Source organism: Echiichthys vipera (genome assembly GCF_963691815.1).
Source record: "Echiichthys vipera genome assembly, chromosome: 17".
Lineage (NCBI taxonomy): Eukaryota > Metazoa > Chordata > Actinopteri > Perciformes > Trachinidae > Echiichthys > Echiichthys vipera.
In genome coordinates, this window is record NC_139842.1 from 9,436,194 (window position 1) to 9,453,739 (window position 17,546).

A 17,546-nucleotide genomic window follows, 5' to 3' on the forward strand; every position below is an offset into this window, starting at 1 on the left:
GCTGTCAAGTGCTGATCGGTAGGATAACTGTCCTTCCGTTTTCCTCTGTGCCTGTATTTGATGGAATTGATATTAAAAAAAAAAACTCTTAAGAACTACAAGAAATATTTATAGGCCGTTTTAGGATTTTACCAATATGCCCTACTCTGGGGATGCCACACAGATGCTGTTTAGGAACTCTTCCATTTTGCAAAGTCGCCCTTGTTCTCCACTGCCTTTACATCGCCCACAGCTATTAGTAGCTGTGCCAAATAATATGTCACCATAACAACAGCGTTACCATGCTCCATCGGTGCCGTGACCTTGAAAACTTGCAGAGCCAGCGACATGTCAGACACCATGAAGGACAAACTTCCTAACAGTGTTGCTGTGTGGCGAGTTCTGATGGCTAATGCTGCCATTAAAGCAATTAAGGCAATGTAGACCCCCACAGCTGGAAGCAGTAGTTCAGAGTCTGGCGCCTTCTGCAGGAATGGATACATGTAGATGTAGAAACCTCCTCCAAACAGGAACAGGATCAGAGATGGAAAACTGGTCCAGAAGGAAGAGGAAGCGGAATATGCCGCATAACGACTGGAGAGGAAGGTGAGGGAGTACAGCAGATGAGCCACAGCAAATGCAGCCATTCCTGAAACAGATGTGAGATGTAAAAGCATCGTAGGTAAATAAATATTTTACAATGTGCGCATCTTTGCAGATTGAATTTAGAGGGTTATTTTTTTTTATCCCAATGAAAAGAAAAGAATAGATGTTGATATTTATTCTTATAATTACATTTACACAATGCACATACTGTATATTCTCTAACTATAAGGCCAACCTGCAGCTTCAATTCTACCTTGAAAATGCCTAATTTGGGCTTTATTTAATGTAAAAACTCACCATGCAGAAAAAACTCAGGCCATACCAGGCAGCAGTCACCAACGGCGGAGAAGATCAGTCCTCCCGCCACACCCAAGACACTCTGCCCTCCATTCCAGCTCAGCACTGCTGCAGCCAATAGGAGCGTTGGTGCTGATTTGATACCTGCAGACATGATGGACGCGGGTGAGTCAGGTGTCCACAGGTAGAAGTACACAGCTGTGGACAAAAAGAAAGGCAAGAGAGAAGAAAGGAGAGCACAGGACTGACAAGAGAGGGAGGAAGAGAAATAAATGGGGAGACAATTCACAGCATGAATTTTCAAGAGTTGGCTGAAATTATTATTTTAGACATTTGATCCATATCACATGGAAAAAGTGTTTGTAACTAACATAAACAGTTACTGACCGATGACTGTAAATAAGAGCAAATAATAGTACCATGTTTCTCCTCTGCCGTCTGTCATAGGCAGCTGTCTCAAGGATGTCCATCGTCTCAGAGTCAGCACTGCTGTGGATGTCTCAGTTGGATGAACCTGCCCTGTTTTTGTCTTATATTCTACCTTTATCGTCTTTGCTACCAACACATATAATCCTCAGATGTTCTCGTCTCGTTCCTCCGTCTCAAATATCTGCTTTGTCCCTCAGTCTGTTGGCGTTTCACAGCAATGACCTTTGGACTGATCATCGCTGTCTGATTGCACGCTGATAATCAATGCTCTCCCTGTTTTGAGTTCTCACGGACGAACAGCTGACCTTTGACGTCTTCACCTGGAATATATTGGTGACATCGACACATGAAGGGCAAAGTTGAACTAGTAGAAAATTCATTGCTGCTTTCGATTTCTCTGAAAAACGTAGAGCCACACAACTTGATGTTGTAACAAAAAAGCAGCAGAGCATAGATGTAAAAGCCCTATAAGTGATAAATGAAACACATAGTGACATTGCGCGTGTGGGAATAATAAAAACTAGATTGAAATACGTAGACTTCATGTACAGAAGGCTACATGTGACGTGAGAATCAGTTTCTGTCTCATCTGTTACACGGTTTTGTTATTTGTTGCACTTACAAGAGATTCTGAGTGCACCTGAAATCAAAATTGTTTAAATGCACGGAGGAGGAGCTCCATGTGAGATAATCCCACACATCGAAGAACAAACAATGATTAACTACGGCCTCTCTGAGTCAAACTTTGTACTGTGCCTGCCCACAATTCCTGGAGTTGTGCTGTGCTTGGAAGAAACACCGCTCTGCAGAGTGGTGGGATTATCTGGTGAGTAATAGCAAGTATTATACAGGTCAAGATAATGAGCAAGGTCAAAAGCAGGCATGTATATGTGTGTTAGTGTGTATTGTCAAGTTGCATGTGAATGATCTGGGCTTTTCTCAGCAGGTTTCCTTTTGTCAGCACAGGACATGGCAACCAGCTCTTCACCCCAACGGATTGGAGTTGTAGGATATGGACATCTAGGTCTGAACACTTCTAAACTCTAGACACACTTTCTGATGTACATCTTTATGAGTCTTTTGCTTAGATCTGTCTGTGTGTGTGTGTGTGTGTGTGTGTGTTTCAGGGCAGTACCTGGTGGAGAGGATCCTTAAAGATGGAGCTGCTCTCGGTCTAAAGCTGGCTTTTATTTGGAACAGAAATTCTGACAAGCTCAAAGGTTTAGTTCCTGACAAACTCATACTTGAGGATCTGTCGTCCTTTGCAGACAGGTGCAAAAACACACATAAGCAATATAAATCCATTACGCAAAACAACAGTATTTGCCGTGCTACCATAGACAACATGCACCTAATGTTGCATTACATATTTTTAAAACCTTTTCTCAAACTGTGTGTTTTACAGGCGATGTGATGTGATAGTAGAGGTGTGCCATCCACAGATAGTGAAAGAATTTGGGCTTCACTTCCTGTCTCAGTCTCATTTCATGGTGAGGTTCTCTGTTGCTGTGGTTGCAAGTGCACTTTTCAGGGCTTTTTTTGTAGCTATTTTAACACATAAGCTGATAAAGATTTTTAGCCATTTTGTAAATCACAGATGTATAACATCTTCTTTTGTGCTTTTATTTCTCCTCCTCTCAGGTGGGCTCTCCCTCCGCCCTCTCTGATCCTGACCTGAACCAGAAGCTGCGTCAGGCAGCTCACCAGTATGGTAAGACGCTCTACGTCCCCAGCGGTGCATTATGGGGAGGCCAGGACATCCAGAGGCTGAATGATAGTGGAGCTCTGAAGGTAACACAGGGATAGTGAAGGTGTGGTGTTTAGACGTTAAGAATGGCAAATAAAATATTATTTTATGAGTGCCTTGTGGTAAAACGTATTAAATTCCCTTTCTTCCTATTTTTTTTCAGGCTTTGTTTATAAGAATGTCCAAGCATCCGTCCTGCTTCAGGCTGACAGGAGACATCCTCTCTGATTGGACGGAGGAAGAGGGCAGGCGTGTTTTATTTAGAGGCTCAGTGGCAGAACTGTGCCCACTGGCTCCAAACAATGTTAACACCATGGCAGCAGCAGCAGTGGCGGCAGGAACACTCGGCTTTACCGGTGTACAGGGAGAGATCGTTTCTGACACAGCGTGAGTCTCCAAAAAATCCGACTAACCTGAGGCACCCTTTCATGTCTGCACAGTTTTCATACCTCTTCATGCCCCCAGGTTAAGTGACTATCATGTGGTGGAGGTGGAGGTGACTGGGCTTGGTGGCTTCTCAGTTAAGACAGTGAGGAGGAATCCAGCCAAACTAGGAGCTGTAACTGGCAGTGCAACCTACAACTCCTTCTGGAATAGTTTAATAGGTGAGTCCAGCATGGTCAGACCCTTCAATACTCCATTACAAGTAAAAGACCTACACTCAAATTCCTAGTCTTACCTGGGTGAGGAGGGACAAGGTTTATTGCAATTACTGTATATCCAGTATAGTTTAGTGCAGGGGTTCTGAACCTGTAACAAAAGGGTCAGAAGAAACATCTGAGGTTTTGTGAGATGAATAATGGGGATGTAAATTTGACCTCTTTGGGCCTTAAACATACTTTAGAAAAGCACAGTATTTCCTTCAAACATGCAGTTTTTTTTTTACTGTTCAGAATTTGATAGAATATCCGCTGTGGCCATACCTCTGCTGTACTAGCATGTTTATTTAAATAACCAAGGCACTTCAACAAAAACCTTTATTTTGTTAAAAAAAACAGTGAGAAAAACTAGAGAACAGTAACCTTCTCTGTGTCAGGAGAGAAGATTTAAACAATGTTTGCTTCGGGCTAGAGGATTCAAAAATGAACAGGAAGTGTAGAGGCCGCAGCTTTGAATGACTTCAGCTCATCTGCGCCCACAGGACATCACTAGTTTCTCACACTGCTCTGGTTTGATCTTGGTCCGTTCTTCTTTAGTCTCTTCCACAGTTCAGTAACTGTGGTGTTTTTTTTTTAGGCATTACTTTATTGTCAAGAAATGTCCAGAGATTCTGTATGGGGTTATTAATAACAGTATTTCATTGTTTATCATATGTTCTCCAGTGTATATTTAGATACTTTCCACCAGTCTTTGTCATAAAATATGAAGGTGTTTGTTTGTGTGCTGAATTGTTGTCAATTTCTTTTTCTCTAATAGTTTGCAAAGGTCATGGGGGCCGAGTTTACTTGTGCTGAAGAAGATGAGAACTCTGCAGGAGTAACTACAGCGAAGCGAGAAAATCCATTTAAATGAGAAGGTTTACGGTGGATAAGTGGTGTGGATGTTGTCACTGGATCAGTATGTTACTGAGAATACTGAGATATTCGTGTTCCAATAAACTACATGCATAGAAAAAAGAAGAGACTTTGTTTTGTAAAACACTCATAGGTTTGTATATATTTAAACTTTATTATTAGTTAATCTGGTGCAAGACTTTAACAAAGGATAAAACTCTTTCAGTGAGTGCGTATGCGCCTGATAAAACCATTTTCCTTCTATTACAGACTTACAGTCAAGTCTACCTCTTTCCCACCTTTTCATCTGAAAACACTGTTGTTGTCTCAGGGCACAGTCCCCTTTTTTTCCTCTGTGCGTCTCACCTCCATTCCCTTCACAAATAAATACTTGTGGAAACAGGTAAATCATGGGATAATCCACACAAGGGCACACAGATAAAGAAGAGTGTGGGGTTATTCATTGGTGATCATCACTGAACGGCTGTGATAAAATAAGGCGCAGAAAAACCCACACATATTATCCCCTCAAAGTGAGAAGACTATAAACTTTTTTTTGTTTTCTGATGATACTTGTTGTTGTGAATGTGCATGTTCTACATTTTATTTTTATTTGGGTCGTTTTGTAAGAAACAAGGCATCTGAGAGAAAGAAAAAGATGCTACGAGGTGGACAATTGATCGAAGCGTAGTATCATCATGCCAGTTTTGAGCCCAACACAAGTAAAAAGAACAGGAGCTCTTTGTGAGTACTCACAGCAACTGACTTTACATGAGCCTTTTTTTTAAACCAGGAAAATAGCTTAAAATGTGTAAAGATGAATATGTTAAAAGGAGGGTTCTGTTCTTTCCTCTGCTCTGACCCACCTTAGAATCAAGTATAAAAGCCCTCCAGAGACTCAAAATAATGTTTTTTTCAATGCTTTAGGCCTACTGTATGTTATTGAGTGTTAGTACACTACAAAATCCAGCAATCCCGAATTGTTTTCTGCGTTGAGCCCGTCCTTACTGCTGCATTTACTCCACAAAGCAAACCATCGGTCGCACTGCTGGTGTAACTGAAACAATACCAAAACATATCCAACAGACAGATATTTCTAAAAATTCTGAGGTACGAACAGGTTGGGAAAACTGACAATTTTTCACATCGAGCCGAATTTACATTTATCACTCCCATTCACACAACTGCACTCAAGTACATGGATGACTTTTAACGATTGCCACTGATAAAGCTTCACTGGTGAGGTTTAGCATGTACTGTATGTGTGTGTGGGTGTGTCTCCTCAGTTTTTATCACTTGTGACACTGACACTATCACTGTTTACACTGCTGCCTCCACTGCTGTTTCCATTGGCCCCCTGGACAGGAGAATACTTGTTTTTGAATGGCAGGGCGTAGGGCTGGCGGATGTTCACCCGGTCCTTTTCGGCCTCCAGATCTTCGTCGTAGCGTTCATCTTCATCGTTGTCCTCAGCCTCGCTGTGGTGGGGGGAGGAGTGGCGAGACAGAGCTGGAGATGGCGGCACAGAGGCTGGTCGAGGGTAACGGAAACCCAAGGTCTGAGGACGAGAACCAATAGGCATCAGAATCTCAATCAGTGGGTGGAAGTGTAAAGATTTCACCTTGATGATTGCATAAATAACTATAAATAGCAATTAAAAAGTCCCATTTTATGCTCATTTTCAGGTTCATACTTATATTTTGTGCTTCTACTAGAATATGTTTACATGCTTTGATGTTTAAAAACACATTATTTTGCCCATGCTGTCTGTCTGAATATACCAGATTCACCCTCTGACTGAAACGCTCAGTTTTAGCGCCTGTCTCTTTAAGCCCCCCCCTCCTGAAAAAGCCCAGTCTGCTCTGATTGGTCAGCATTTATGGGTCTTCCGCAACTATTTCCTCAGCGCTCTGCATTGTCATTGCAGTCGGGGAATGACTGTAACAGCACTTTCTACCTATATATAGTCTAGTTGTGACATCACGAAGTACAGAAGTCCTGACAGCTTGTTTAAAGACACAGTTTCTGAATACAGGATTTCTCTGATGATTGAGCATTTTGATACTTTCACAGTATTTATATATCACCTCCACCTGCTTTATAATCATAAAGGCATGAAAATCTCACTTTTCACAATATGGGCCCTTTAAGGCGGGTGAAAGCTCAGAACATCTTACATTCAAACACACGTTAACTTACTGAGGTGGGCTCATGAAGTTCATACATGTAGGTGTCAGGGAAGGCTTTAGCCAGGGCCATATGACGTGCAGATATATAATACTAGAGCAGAAAACAAAAAAACAACAACAACAACTTTAATTCCTCTTTAAATTATCACATGAAAAAATGAGTCCTTGATATTTGGTTTCTCACCCTGCCGAGGTATCTCCAGTCCAAGAGTTCACTCAGACGCTCAGTCCGGTTCCGCTGGATGATCCGCTGGCGCCGGCTTTGCTTGCAAAACTGAAACAGGAAGGACGTGAGCTGGTTACACGACTCGTCAACCCCCCGATACCGCCGGTCCAGGATGTAAATACCTGAAAAAAGTAACAGCATGATGTGACACAAAACATCAGTTTTCCCTGTGTATGTTTCAAAAGACAAACTTTATGAATTTAATAGATAAAGTATGAAAAACGCACCATACGCCGAGGGGTCTGCTATGTGTTCCTCCATAAAACAGCCAAAGCCTGACAGGTTAGTGGAGATCGATGGAATTCCCATGACTGTGCACTCGGCTGACGGTGACAGAAACAGTAAGGCTTGGTTAACATTTAAATAATATATGATATACCTACACATATAAATACACCTTGTCAGCATACGTGAGTTATACCTGGTGTGTAGCCCCAAGGCTCGTAGTAAGAGGGGAAGACGCCGAGGTGGCAGCCTCTAACAAACTCCTCATAATCCATTGGAAGCAGAGGAGAAGTGGAGGAAAGGAACTCTGGATGGAAGATAATCTAAAGGAGGGAGAAGCCATTCAGTATCAGTATTTAAAATAACAAACAGTGCGAGCAGCAAAGTGTCATTCTAAGAAGCACCGGATGGGTTTTTAGAAGCGTTTTTTGGCAGCCGTCTCACGGAACAAATAGAATTCCATATTAATGAATGCATCGATCCGCACCAGACGCAAGGGGTCTCCGTGAGACAGTCTCTCGCGTCTGGTGTGGATTGCCAGTAAGAAGTCACAGTGTGGAATGATAATCACTGCGAGTTTTGACACTTTCACAGTATTCATATAGCATCTCAATCTGCTTTATAATAAAATAAAGACATGGAAATCTCACTTTCTACAATATGGGACCTTTAAATGCAATATTCATTTATGTTTACGCTGCCTCAAAAACAAAAAAAATTCAACTTTGTGTGCAGTCTTTTTTGTTGTCTACACCCTGGCTGGACAACAACACGTACAAAGGTGAGGAGAAGGTCTGAGAGAGATCTTTTTTGGGGGCTGACAGCTGACCTTACCTTGACACGGTCAGCAGAGCTGTTGAAAAGTCCGATACGGCGTACACAGTTAAGGATGGGGTCGCCGCTGTCCTCCAGCATGTTATGGGTGCAGATCGGAGGCTGGCATTGTCTCTGAGTTGCAAAGATGGCCCGTTTCATTATGGTGAAATCCTCTTTGTCCACCATCTTCGACACATCTGGCAGCTGACCACTGATGAAAACAGCTTGTTTCAGACTTCAAGGAAACTTTTACAATAGTATATTTATCAGCATACTGACGGATACTGATACTAAACAGACTTATTTATTCATTTATATTAGGTGGTTTGTTTCTAACCCTACACACTTTTCATTTGATGGTGTAACAAGACAACCCAGGTCATACAGGTTTCATGAAGTAGACTGAAAATGGTCAACTCACACTAGAAGTGACTCATAAAGTTTCTTTCCAAAACGTTCCTTCACAGTCTGAGCAGTATCCCTGTCAGGGGCAAAAACAAAGAATACAAATATAATGGATGAGTGTAGCACAGGCTGTCTGGCTCACAGTTTACACTTTTAGTTAGATACTTTATCTCCTTGTTTAACAGAAGAGGAAACTCACCAGAGCTGTTTCCTGACTGCTTGGCCCTTCAAGGTCTCCACATTGAAATTGTTTGTTCGGGCCGGCATGATGAAGAATGCAATGACGGTCACATCACTGTGATTGACCTGCAACATGGAGACCATACAAAAATACAGGGTTACATTTTTAACACACAGACACACACACAGATGCACACACAGACGCACTTACCCTCAGTAGATAGTTGAGTCTGGCCAAAGCCTCTAAGAAGATGTCAGCTCCTTTGTTAGAGAACTCATACCTTCCAGCAATGAAGAGGAACAAACACTTGTCCAGGTTGAAGTCCATATGCCTGATGTTCAAACAAACCAAAATGTGTCGAAAGAGCTGGATGAGCGTAGCATTTACAATGCTTTTATTTTCACTATAAAAGCATAAAAAGTACTATATTCTTCAGAATTTGATTAGTTTCTTTCTTTGACACAATCCATTTGATGAAAAGAATGTAACTAACAAGTCAACAAGTTTCACTTTCAATTCTTAAGTTTTGACTGTGCTGTGAGAGTTGTGTTGCGTGGAGAGTCTGACCCGTAGAAGTGTCCCCTGACGAACTCCTGAATCCGATTCTTGCTCTGAGCGTGGAGGTTTTGAAACTCATGTACGGCTGAGAACTTCTTCACGTTTAGCCCGTTGGGAGTGACAATGTCTGCGTGGGATAGGAGAGATTAAGGGCACTCAATGCAAAACATAGAGGCAGAGAAATCAGTCCAACTTTATTTAAGTATCCAGGTAGCTAACTCTGTTAATTTAAGCTGACGATACATTGAAACAATAAGTAAGAAAGCAGTGAGAAATACATCCTATCCTCGTACTAAGACCTGCTTGCCCAGGATAGGAAGTTTCTTCAATTCACCTCCACACACCTGGTTTCCTCTTGAGCAGATACTCTGCCTCAATGGCTGTGATCTGTGACACAGTGGTGAAGACGTGGGCGCAGTGAGCTGCCGCCCGCTCCAAACAGTAGCGGTGGTAGATCTGCCTATCGCCTGCTTCCTTATCCACGTTGAACTGAGCGAGACACAAACAGGACAGAGAGTGTGATGAAGTACATATCTTGAATATCAGTCTGATTATATATTAAAGACCCCATATTACGCTCATTTTCAGATTCATACGTATATTTTGGGTTTCTACTAGAACACATTTACATTCTTTAAAGTTAAAAAAAAGACAACTGTATTTTTCTCATACTGCCCATGGCTGCTGCACCTCTATTCACCCTTGCAGCGCCTTCCTCTCCTCTTCCAGTCAACTTGACTGCTAAATCGCCTCTCTCTTTATATTTTGTGTTTTTTTCTTATTACAATCCTGCGTAACAAAATGTACACACACTTACATCTGCAAGTTTGTTATAGAAGTCCACATTTCCAGCACACAAGTATCGTCCCAGCAGTGTGGCGTGAGTGGTGAAGATGGTTGCAACAGACAGCTGTCTATGTCTACACAACACCAGGCCCAGGCCGGCCAACCACTCATGGAAATGGGCCACAATATGCGGAGTTCCCTCACTCTGGGCTACGTACTGTGATATGGGAAAAAACAGAATTAATATGGACACACCAACTTACACAACTTATTTTGCATACATCTTCCAGGGTTTTAACATTTCAAGCCTTCAAGTTATTTGGATATCTATTGTAACACCTTTTTAGACATTTCAAGAACCTACAGATGTTACTAGTGATAATAATAGTCTTCTTTCCGGACATGAACACGTAGTTAAAACATTTTACATTTCATTTGATAGAAATTCACTTGACAATTGACAGTTCTCGCTCTATTCTGACCTCTCCCAGAAGCCAGGCTGTCAGGAAGCCAAACAGCACGGCATCGTTCGCCTCACGGTCGAACCAAGGCACGCCTATGTCACAAAGCTCCCACAGCTCGCTCTTCCAGGTGTCCAGAGACCAGGCGGTGAACGCAACATCAATCAGAATAACATAAGGACTGCCCTCGATAAGCCACCTCCCAAAGTAGACCTGTGGGTAAAATGGAGAAAAGGGTGAGTGAAGTAAAAATAACTTTAATTCTTTATGCTGCACACACCACCGGAAATAGTATAAACCACTCAAATCTTGAGTGTATTTACTTTAGCAGCTGCAACAGCAACTTCTAGTTGTTGTTCCATGCATTATCAGCTATTTACCATGTTTTTTTTAAACATGTGGATAGATAGGTAAGTCCTTCTGTCTCTAATCTAAAAGTACTTTATTTGCAAGGCATTCATTCAACTGACAAATACATTTTCCAACCTCAAGAATAGCCTTCACAGTATGTCTCTTCAAGTATGAGTAAACTGGAATGCAGGACATGTTCTAAATGAGGACCTAAATATCTTTCAAAGGGGACCTATTACGCTCATCTTCAGGCTCATACTTAAATGCCAACGTATTTTGGGTTTCGACTCGAACACATTTACACATTTACTATTTATTTAATATTTTTCTCATACTGTTTGTGTGAATGCATTCACCCTCGGACTGAAACGCTCTGTTTCAGCACCTGTCTCTTTCAGGCCCCTCGAAAAAGCCCAGTCTTCTCTGATTTGTCAGCATCTCTGGGTATTCTGCATCTGCGCTCTCGGCATCTTTGCACTGTCATATAAATATATATTATATATAATATACATACACACCTATATATAATTTAGTTGTGACATCACAACCATACAGAGATCCTGATGGCTCGTTTAAAAGTTACTCAGAGTATTTATAATGCCCCCTTAACATGCTTTAAAAAAAAATAAAATATGGTAATCTCACTTTTAACTATATGGGACCTTTAAGAAACTAACTGTGCTCTGATGCTGATCTGTCATGTGCTTAAAGGTCATATGTTTCTTATGCAAGTACATATTTGTTATGGCAAATGTTAAATTCTTCTGTGTTTGTACATTTATTGTATTATTGTTTTTTTGTATTGATCAACTGCTTTGGCAAAGTTAACTTGTTTCCCACGCCAATAAAGCCCCCTTGAACTGAAATGAACTGATTCAAGCTATACCTGATAAAAGGCTGCACTATCCCTTTAAAAAAAAAAAAGAAGCACCGCTCGTAGCCTTGACCCATAATTCCACAGAGCTCCCAAGAGTGACACAGCATAAAGCGTAGTTTCACACACACACTGACAGTCGTCTATTTCTGGAGTGTGTTTTTCAGAAAGAGACAGAGAGACACTGATACAACCTCTAACCTTTGCGAGGAAATGTCACTGGGTTTAGAGACGTGGTCAGTGACTGAAGGCTGGGCAGAGAGCGAGTGGGACAGATATGAAAGAAGAGCTAAGGATGATCTGTAACAGAGTTTTTTATAAAGTGTACTTGACACTCACAAATCTCACGTGAGAATGCCTGCCCTTGAGTGGAATGTACAAATTTAACTCAGGGGTGTATTTGTCTACTGTGAACATGTGGTAGTACCTTACACCCACAGGAGTTCATCTTGTCAATGGTTCTCTTCAGCACCGGGTTGGTGGGCTCGATCAGCTCCACCTGAGTGCGCACGTTGCTCTCCACGTAGGGACCCACCAGGAAATAGTTCTCCCCCCATTCCTCTGCGGTCAGACGGGCTTTGGTCTGGATGACGGTGTAGATCCCTCCAACTTCACAGATGCAGCAAACATGCCACACGTACACACAAGTTGAGACAAAGATATGATGTGATTCAACCTGCTGTATATGGGGCATTATGGTGGTAGGTCTGTTTCACAACTAGGAACAAGATAAGACATGAAAACACACGAAAAGAGAAAAAAACCTCAAAGCCCAAAGCTTCCTACAATAAGTGGATTCAACATGTATTTTAATACACACTTATATAAACAAACTATTTATTTTAGCAAATTCTAAAAAGGTCCAATATTATGCAAATTTTCAGGTTTATTCTTCAATAAGGGACCTTTTAAAAATAAGTGAAGACATCAGTTCACACAAGCAAGCACCGAACACGCACTTGCCTTTGTTAGCGACCTCCCATGCAATCTCAAAAAGAACAGCGTCTTCCAAATCAAACTCCTCGTCCCACTCCTCCAGTCCTGAGAGGGACGTGACAGAGAGGCTGCGGGCCAGCGGCATGCTGGGTAAACACAGAAGAACACACTCAGCTGACATGGGAGCACCTACATGATTGTCACTTATTGAACTTATTTACCAAAAGCCTATTGAGGTAAATAAGAAAACAAGGTGTTTACGTCAAAACCTGTTCTTTGTTTTTATTTCTTTCCAAAGACATTAATTCAGATTTGTTACATTTGCTATCGGCAGACTCTAAACCGTTAAGGATTTTATTTTTTAATAATTTATCAATGCAAGTTTCTTTGGATAACAGTATCCGGTAAGTGTAAATGACACATTTTTTAACCAATGTAACTTTCTCTTGACACACCTACAAGTCTGCCATCACAGCAGCCCGCCTCCTATTTCACAACAGTATTTCATTACACTTTTGTGATGCCATCACAACCGTTTCTTCTGGGTTTTTTGTAACGTAATAACCTTAACCTTTGGCTGTGCTTATAGGAAACTGTGCAAACACACCAAAGTGAACTGGTACATTGATGTGCGTAGTGTGTCTACAGTGTTTGCTCTGTCTATAATCTGAGATGGTCAAAGGGCTTCTTCTGTCTGCCACCACTTTTAACTACCCAGCACACACACGTACAGTCATGCATATCACAGATTACATGCTTTTTGTAATGTATTTGCTCTGTGAAATTTCAATCCTAAGTGGGTTACACTATAAAGGCCATCCATCCTGTCAATACACTGTACTGCAGCGGAAGAAGTTTAATTGTATGTCTTCTTGTTAGCAGTGGAAACATTTAAAAATGCATAATAAAAGGGAGGAGTGCAAAACTGCTGACCAAGTGTGAGATGCAACTTGTGTTCCATTCTTTGTGCAACCCCTTCAACAAATGAGTGGTGTGAAAAAAGGACGCAGGAAGGCACAGGCATGGGCACGGATCAGGTAAAAACTTGATCCAGCCGTTGATATGCTCCTATGGAATTTAAAAATGGTGTTGAAGACAAGTGGAGACACAGAAAAACTACCAAAACTGCCTAATGCACAAACACTGGGAAAGAGAGGAAATACTCTTCCACCTGTACAGTACAACAATCCTGTCTATAGCTTGTGTTTGGTGGTGTTTTTTTACTGAACTCACCAGAAATTCAATCTGTATACTACAGACGAGCTGATCGCAAATTCTTAAGTGATTGAGTTGAATTGCTACTGATGCCAGTGGACAAAAGGGAGTTTGGTGACATACATTCTGTCACTGTCCGAGCCTGATAAATTAGATTAAAGCATGCTGTCCAAACTGAACACAGACTCCTTCTGAAATAAATATTACTTCATTCACATGTACATCAGATGTTCACATTAGACCACCTTAAAGAGAACTTCAAGCCTGGAATTTTTATTTGTGTTTGATGTCCCAACCCTATTAAATATGTTAAATTACCTTGGTAAAAATCCTTCAAAGGGGCGGTTAGAGCAGTCACCCCATCTATAGAGGCTGAAGGTCCTCGAGGTAGTGGCCACGGGTTCGACTCCGACCTGTGGCCCTTTGCTGCATGTCCCCCCTGTCTCTCTCACCCCATTTCCTGTCTGTCCTACTGAATAAAGGCTTGGAAAACTGACAAAAATAATAATAATAATAAAAATAATAATAATAATAATAATAATAAAAATCCTTCAAGTGTTATCTACTCCTTCTACCTGACTAAAAAATCTAGAATCTATGAACACCCAAATATTTTGCTTTTCAATGTGAGGACATTCATGTGCACAGTGAGGCTGAAACATCCCAGGAACAATGAGCACATCATTTTTAAAGAGGGATGTGTTTTTAAGAATATAATAGAATAGAATTAGTTTGGTGTGATATGGAGGGAGAAACACATGAACATATAGTCAAACAACTGACCATCGGACCACAATGCTGGAACTAAACTGCTGCACATATCCTATATTAGGGGACCCACTGGGAACCCTGCCACCACTTTATGGATCAGAATCAGAATCAGCTGTACTGGCCTAGTAAGTATGAACACATACAAGGAATTTGACTCTGGCTTTTTGTTACTCTGACAAACTGAACAAAGGTAAACGTACACATGATGCATTATAATGAATTACTGACACTCACATGGAAATGCAATAACAATGATCACCATCATGCACTTGTCAATGCCATACCCTTGTACGGATATATTGATTTGAACTGCCCAGTGGGCCTACAGGTCTGGCAAAGAACAAGACCCATATCAGGCTCTGACCCAAATCCGGCAACAGAGGACGCGCTGCACGTCTAAAGGACTGCATCGGTGTAAAACCAACAGCAGACCCCCTGACTGAACAGGCATGCTGCAGTTGTACAGTATGTATCGTGTGATTTCTCGTGAGGTGAGATGCGAACGTGACATCAGGCACCTACTGCAACTGCGGACGCGCGCAAAGGACACAGCGTCCCGGTGCGCGCGCCCGCCTGTTGAGGAAGTAGACATTGTGGGGGAATAATAATAATAAAAAAGATGCACGTATATTACTCACCCTTCGTTTTTTGTCCCAACTTCACGCAGATGAACAACACATTGGCAGCTGTCGCGGTCAATCCAAAAAAAAAGAGGAAACCAGCGGAGAGTATGGAAAAAGGGGGCGGCGGCTTTGGTTAAATGGCAGCGATTCACATTGGTCTGGTGCGTTCGCTGTCAGATTGAGGAACAGTCCCGTCTGCGATGCAGGAAGAAGGATGGGTTTGTGCCACATTATTCATGAGCTGCACTTCTATTGGCCTCAGTCTCCGCCTCTGCACACAACACGACGGGAGCTGGGCGTTTTCCTCAGCAGAGAGACGCAATTGGCTGGGCAGAGGTAAAAGGAGTCGCAGTGGTTGGTGAATTATCTCTTCATACAAAAGAGGGGAGTCATGGGAAACCAGGCAACTTTCTTTTTTTCCCCCTCTCTAAAGTGGAGGGGGAGAGCCAGCCTATTTATAAAATCTTCTAAGAGTCATGCAGAGCATAGTTTTGAGAATACAACGTGACCAGTGACATTAAGACACCCAACACCTCTACATATCTCTGTGATCCATCCCTGCCCTTTTCCATCTGTCTAACCTCACCACCGTCCACCCTCCATAGGCCTGACCACAGGGTCTATATTGGTTGAAAGCTGCTAGGGGCCCTGTGGTCACAGAGTCCGGATTTCAGGAGAAAACCTGCACTGCCGATGCGTCACTGAGCACGGCGCTGTCCTCCTGTCCAGTTTCTGAGGTGTTGGTTTGTTGTGTGACCTCTGACCTCTGTGTGTCTGGAAGCACCCAATGACTTTCAGGGATAAGTAAAGGCCCACAGTTGGTCGATATGGACAAAATCTTCTATTGGGATATAGGTCATTTCATATCTCCGTAACAACAGGCCTATATATCACAATACAGCATTTCTCTGGTAATTCTATAAATAAATGAATAGCTAGTCTATATGAAATAAACACTTTTGTGTGTATTCCTGTGTCTTTGTGAATTCAAGTCAAAATGAACATAATGTACATGGAACAGAACATAAAGCGTTGCAACATCATTATAGAAATGATATAGAGAAATATATACAATAGACATTTTAATATCATTTTGATGACATATATCATATATCAGATTGATGATTAAGGAATTAACATGCCTGTATTTTCATTTATAAAGACTAAAGACATTTTTTAGTTAGCTTCATGAATTCTGAACTAGACAAGTCGGATTATCTTGCTCTGATGATTATTTACTTGATTAATTGATAAGTGGTTTGGTCAATAAAACACCAAAAATATACATGGTAAAAAATGTCCAAGAGCCCAAGGTAATATCATCATCAAAGGTCTCATTTTATCTGATCAAGAGCCAAAGACATGTAATTTATTACAGCAAATTCTCACATTGAAGACTCAGAGCCATTAGATATTTAATATTTTTGCTTAAAAATTGACTCCAAATGATTAAATGATGATAAAAATAAGTTGCCAATCATTTATCTGTTGATCGACTCGAGCAAGGCTTCAAGTTCCGGGCCATTCCCCATCCAGGGTTACCAAGCCTATGAGGCCAACATAGATTTTGATATAAGGTGTGTTTGTACTTCATAAAAACAGTAAAGGTGATCTGATAACTTGATAGTCAGATGGAAGCATTGAGCCTTTTTTTATTTATTTTTTTACATTTCTCTGTTCTCAGGTGAGACGAATGGCTGCAGTGTTTGAGTGTACACTGTATAAATAACAAATTCATCGACTAATCTTTGCAGCTCTAAACCTGGATAGGGACACATGTTCTGCTGAGGCACTTTAAAGTTTACTTGGTGATATGTGTAATAGTTATAGTTTTGATTAGTGTGTCAGTGTGTGCAGGGTCTTTTGTGTGTGAATGAACTGTCTTGTTGTGATCTTGTGTAATTTGTTATCTACTCTTTTGTAAAGGACATCTTGATCTCAGCCTGAATAAATAAAGCGACCAACGTTCAAGTTAAGTCAACTCTGAAATATGAATGGACAACCAGTAATCCCATCATCAGGATTTTTAGACTACATTTGTGTGACTATCCCTTCAGTCCAAGGTTGCACACTGAGTTTATCATTGCCCAATGTAAACATTGCCTTTAGAGGGCTGCAGTCGTACCTGTGCAAAACAACACAGTGGCCTTTAACTTCTCACTGCATCATCATTAATATCCAAACCTATAATGTTTCAAAACAAATGTATCAAAGGATATACTATAAAAACATAGAATTTTCAACAATAAAACAACTCAAAATAATCATAATGGGTGGTTTGGTGTACAATATCACGCCTTAAATAAAATACAAATTGATCTACAAATACAAATTCAAACATAAATACATATTCAATTACACATACAAAATGGCTTTAG

The 17,546-nt window shown here is 41.2% G+C and overlaps 3 protein-coding genes across 3 annotated transcripts; 1 reads left to right on the forward strand and 2 right to left on the reverse strand.

The window, feature by feature from the left end:
• Nucleotides 1-170: 170 nt before the first annotated feature.
• On the reverse strand, nucleotides 171-1,352 carry tmem86b (transmembrane protein 86B; the record flags this gene model as incomplete). Its single annotated transcript, XM_083930560.1, has 3 exons — nucleotides 171-628; nucleotides 883-1,126; nucleotides 1,302-1,352. The coding sequence occupies 3 exons, from the start codon at nucleotides 1,350-1,352 to the stop codon at nucleotides 171-173; spliced, it is 753 nt and encodes a 250-aa protein (XP_083786686.1).
• A 928-nt stretch (nucleotides 1,353-2,280) lies between these two features.
• aspdh (aspartate dehydrogenase domain containing) lies at nucleotides 2,281-4,691 on the forward strand (the record flags this gene model as incomplete). Its single annotated transcript, XM_083930583.1, has 7 exons — nucleotides 2,281-2,335; nucleotides 2,439-2,583; nucleotides 2,717-2,801; nucleotides 2,953-3,102; nucleotides 3,222-3,445; nucleotides 3,524-3,663; nucleotides 4,475-4,691. The coding sequence occupies 7 exons, from the start codon at nucleotides 2,281-2,283 to the stop codon at nucleotides 4,510-4,512; spliced, it is 837 nt and encodes a 278-aa protein (XP_083786709.1). The 3' UTR covers nucleotides 4,513-4,691.
• An 11-nt stretch (nucleotides 4,692-4,702) lies between these two features.
• Nucleotides 4,703-15,334, reverse strand: gys1 (glycogen synthase 1 (muscle)). Its single transcript, XM_083930582.1, has 16 exons — nucleotides 15,184-15,334; nucleotides 12,587-12,705; nucleotides 12,051-12,232; nucleotides 10,420-10,611; nucleotides 9,969-10,154; nucleotides 9,496-9,640; nucleotides 9,161-9,278; nucleotides 8,804-8,924; nucleotides 8,612-8,718; nucleotides 8,429-8,488; nucleotides 8,026-8,218; nucleotides 7,388-7,514; nucleotides 7,194-7,289; nucleotides 6,925-7,088; nucleotides 6,751-6,831; nucleotides 4,703-6,109 (listed from the first exon to the last, which is right to left on the reverse strand). Exons 2-16 carry the CDS (start codon nucleotides 12,702-12,704, stop codon nucleotides 5,834-5,836), a joined length of 2,166 nt encoding a protein of 721 aa, XP_083786708.1. The 5' UTR covers nucleotide 12,705; nucleotides 15,184-15,334; the 3' UTR covers nucleotides 4,703-5,833.
• Between the last annotated feature and the right edge of the window lie 2,212 nt (nucleotides 15,335-17,546).

Bases quoted from the DNA above. Each gene is read 5' to 3' on its own strand.
- gys1 (XM_083930582.1), bottom strand. From the start codon at position 12,704: ATGCCGCTGGCCCGCAGCCTCTCTGTCACGTCCCTCTCAGGACTGGAG. The intron at 8,925-9,160 runs GTCAGACTCTCC...TTTGAACATCAG, and splicing joins GTCAGGGGACACTTCTACGG to GCATATGGACTTCAACCTGG. The intron at 7,290-7,387 runs GTATAACTCACG...TGTCACCGTCAG, and splicing joins GCCTTGGGGCTACACACCAG to CCGAGTGCACAGTCATGGGA.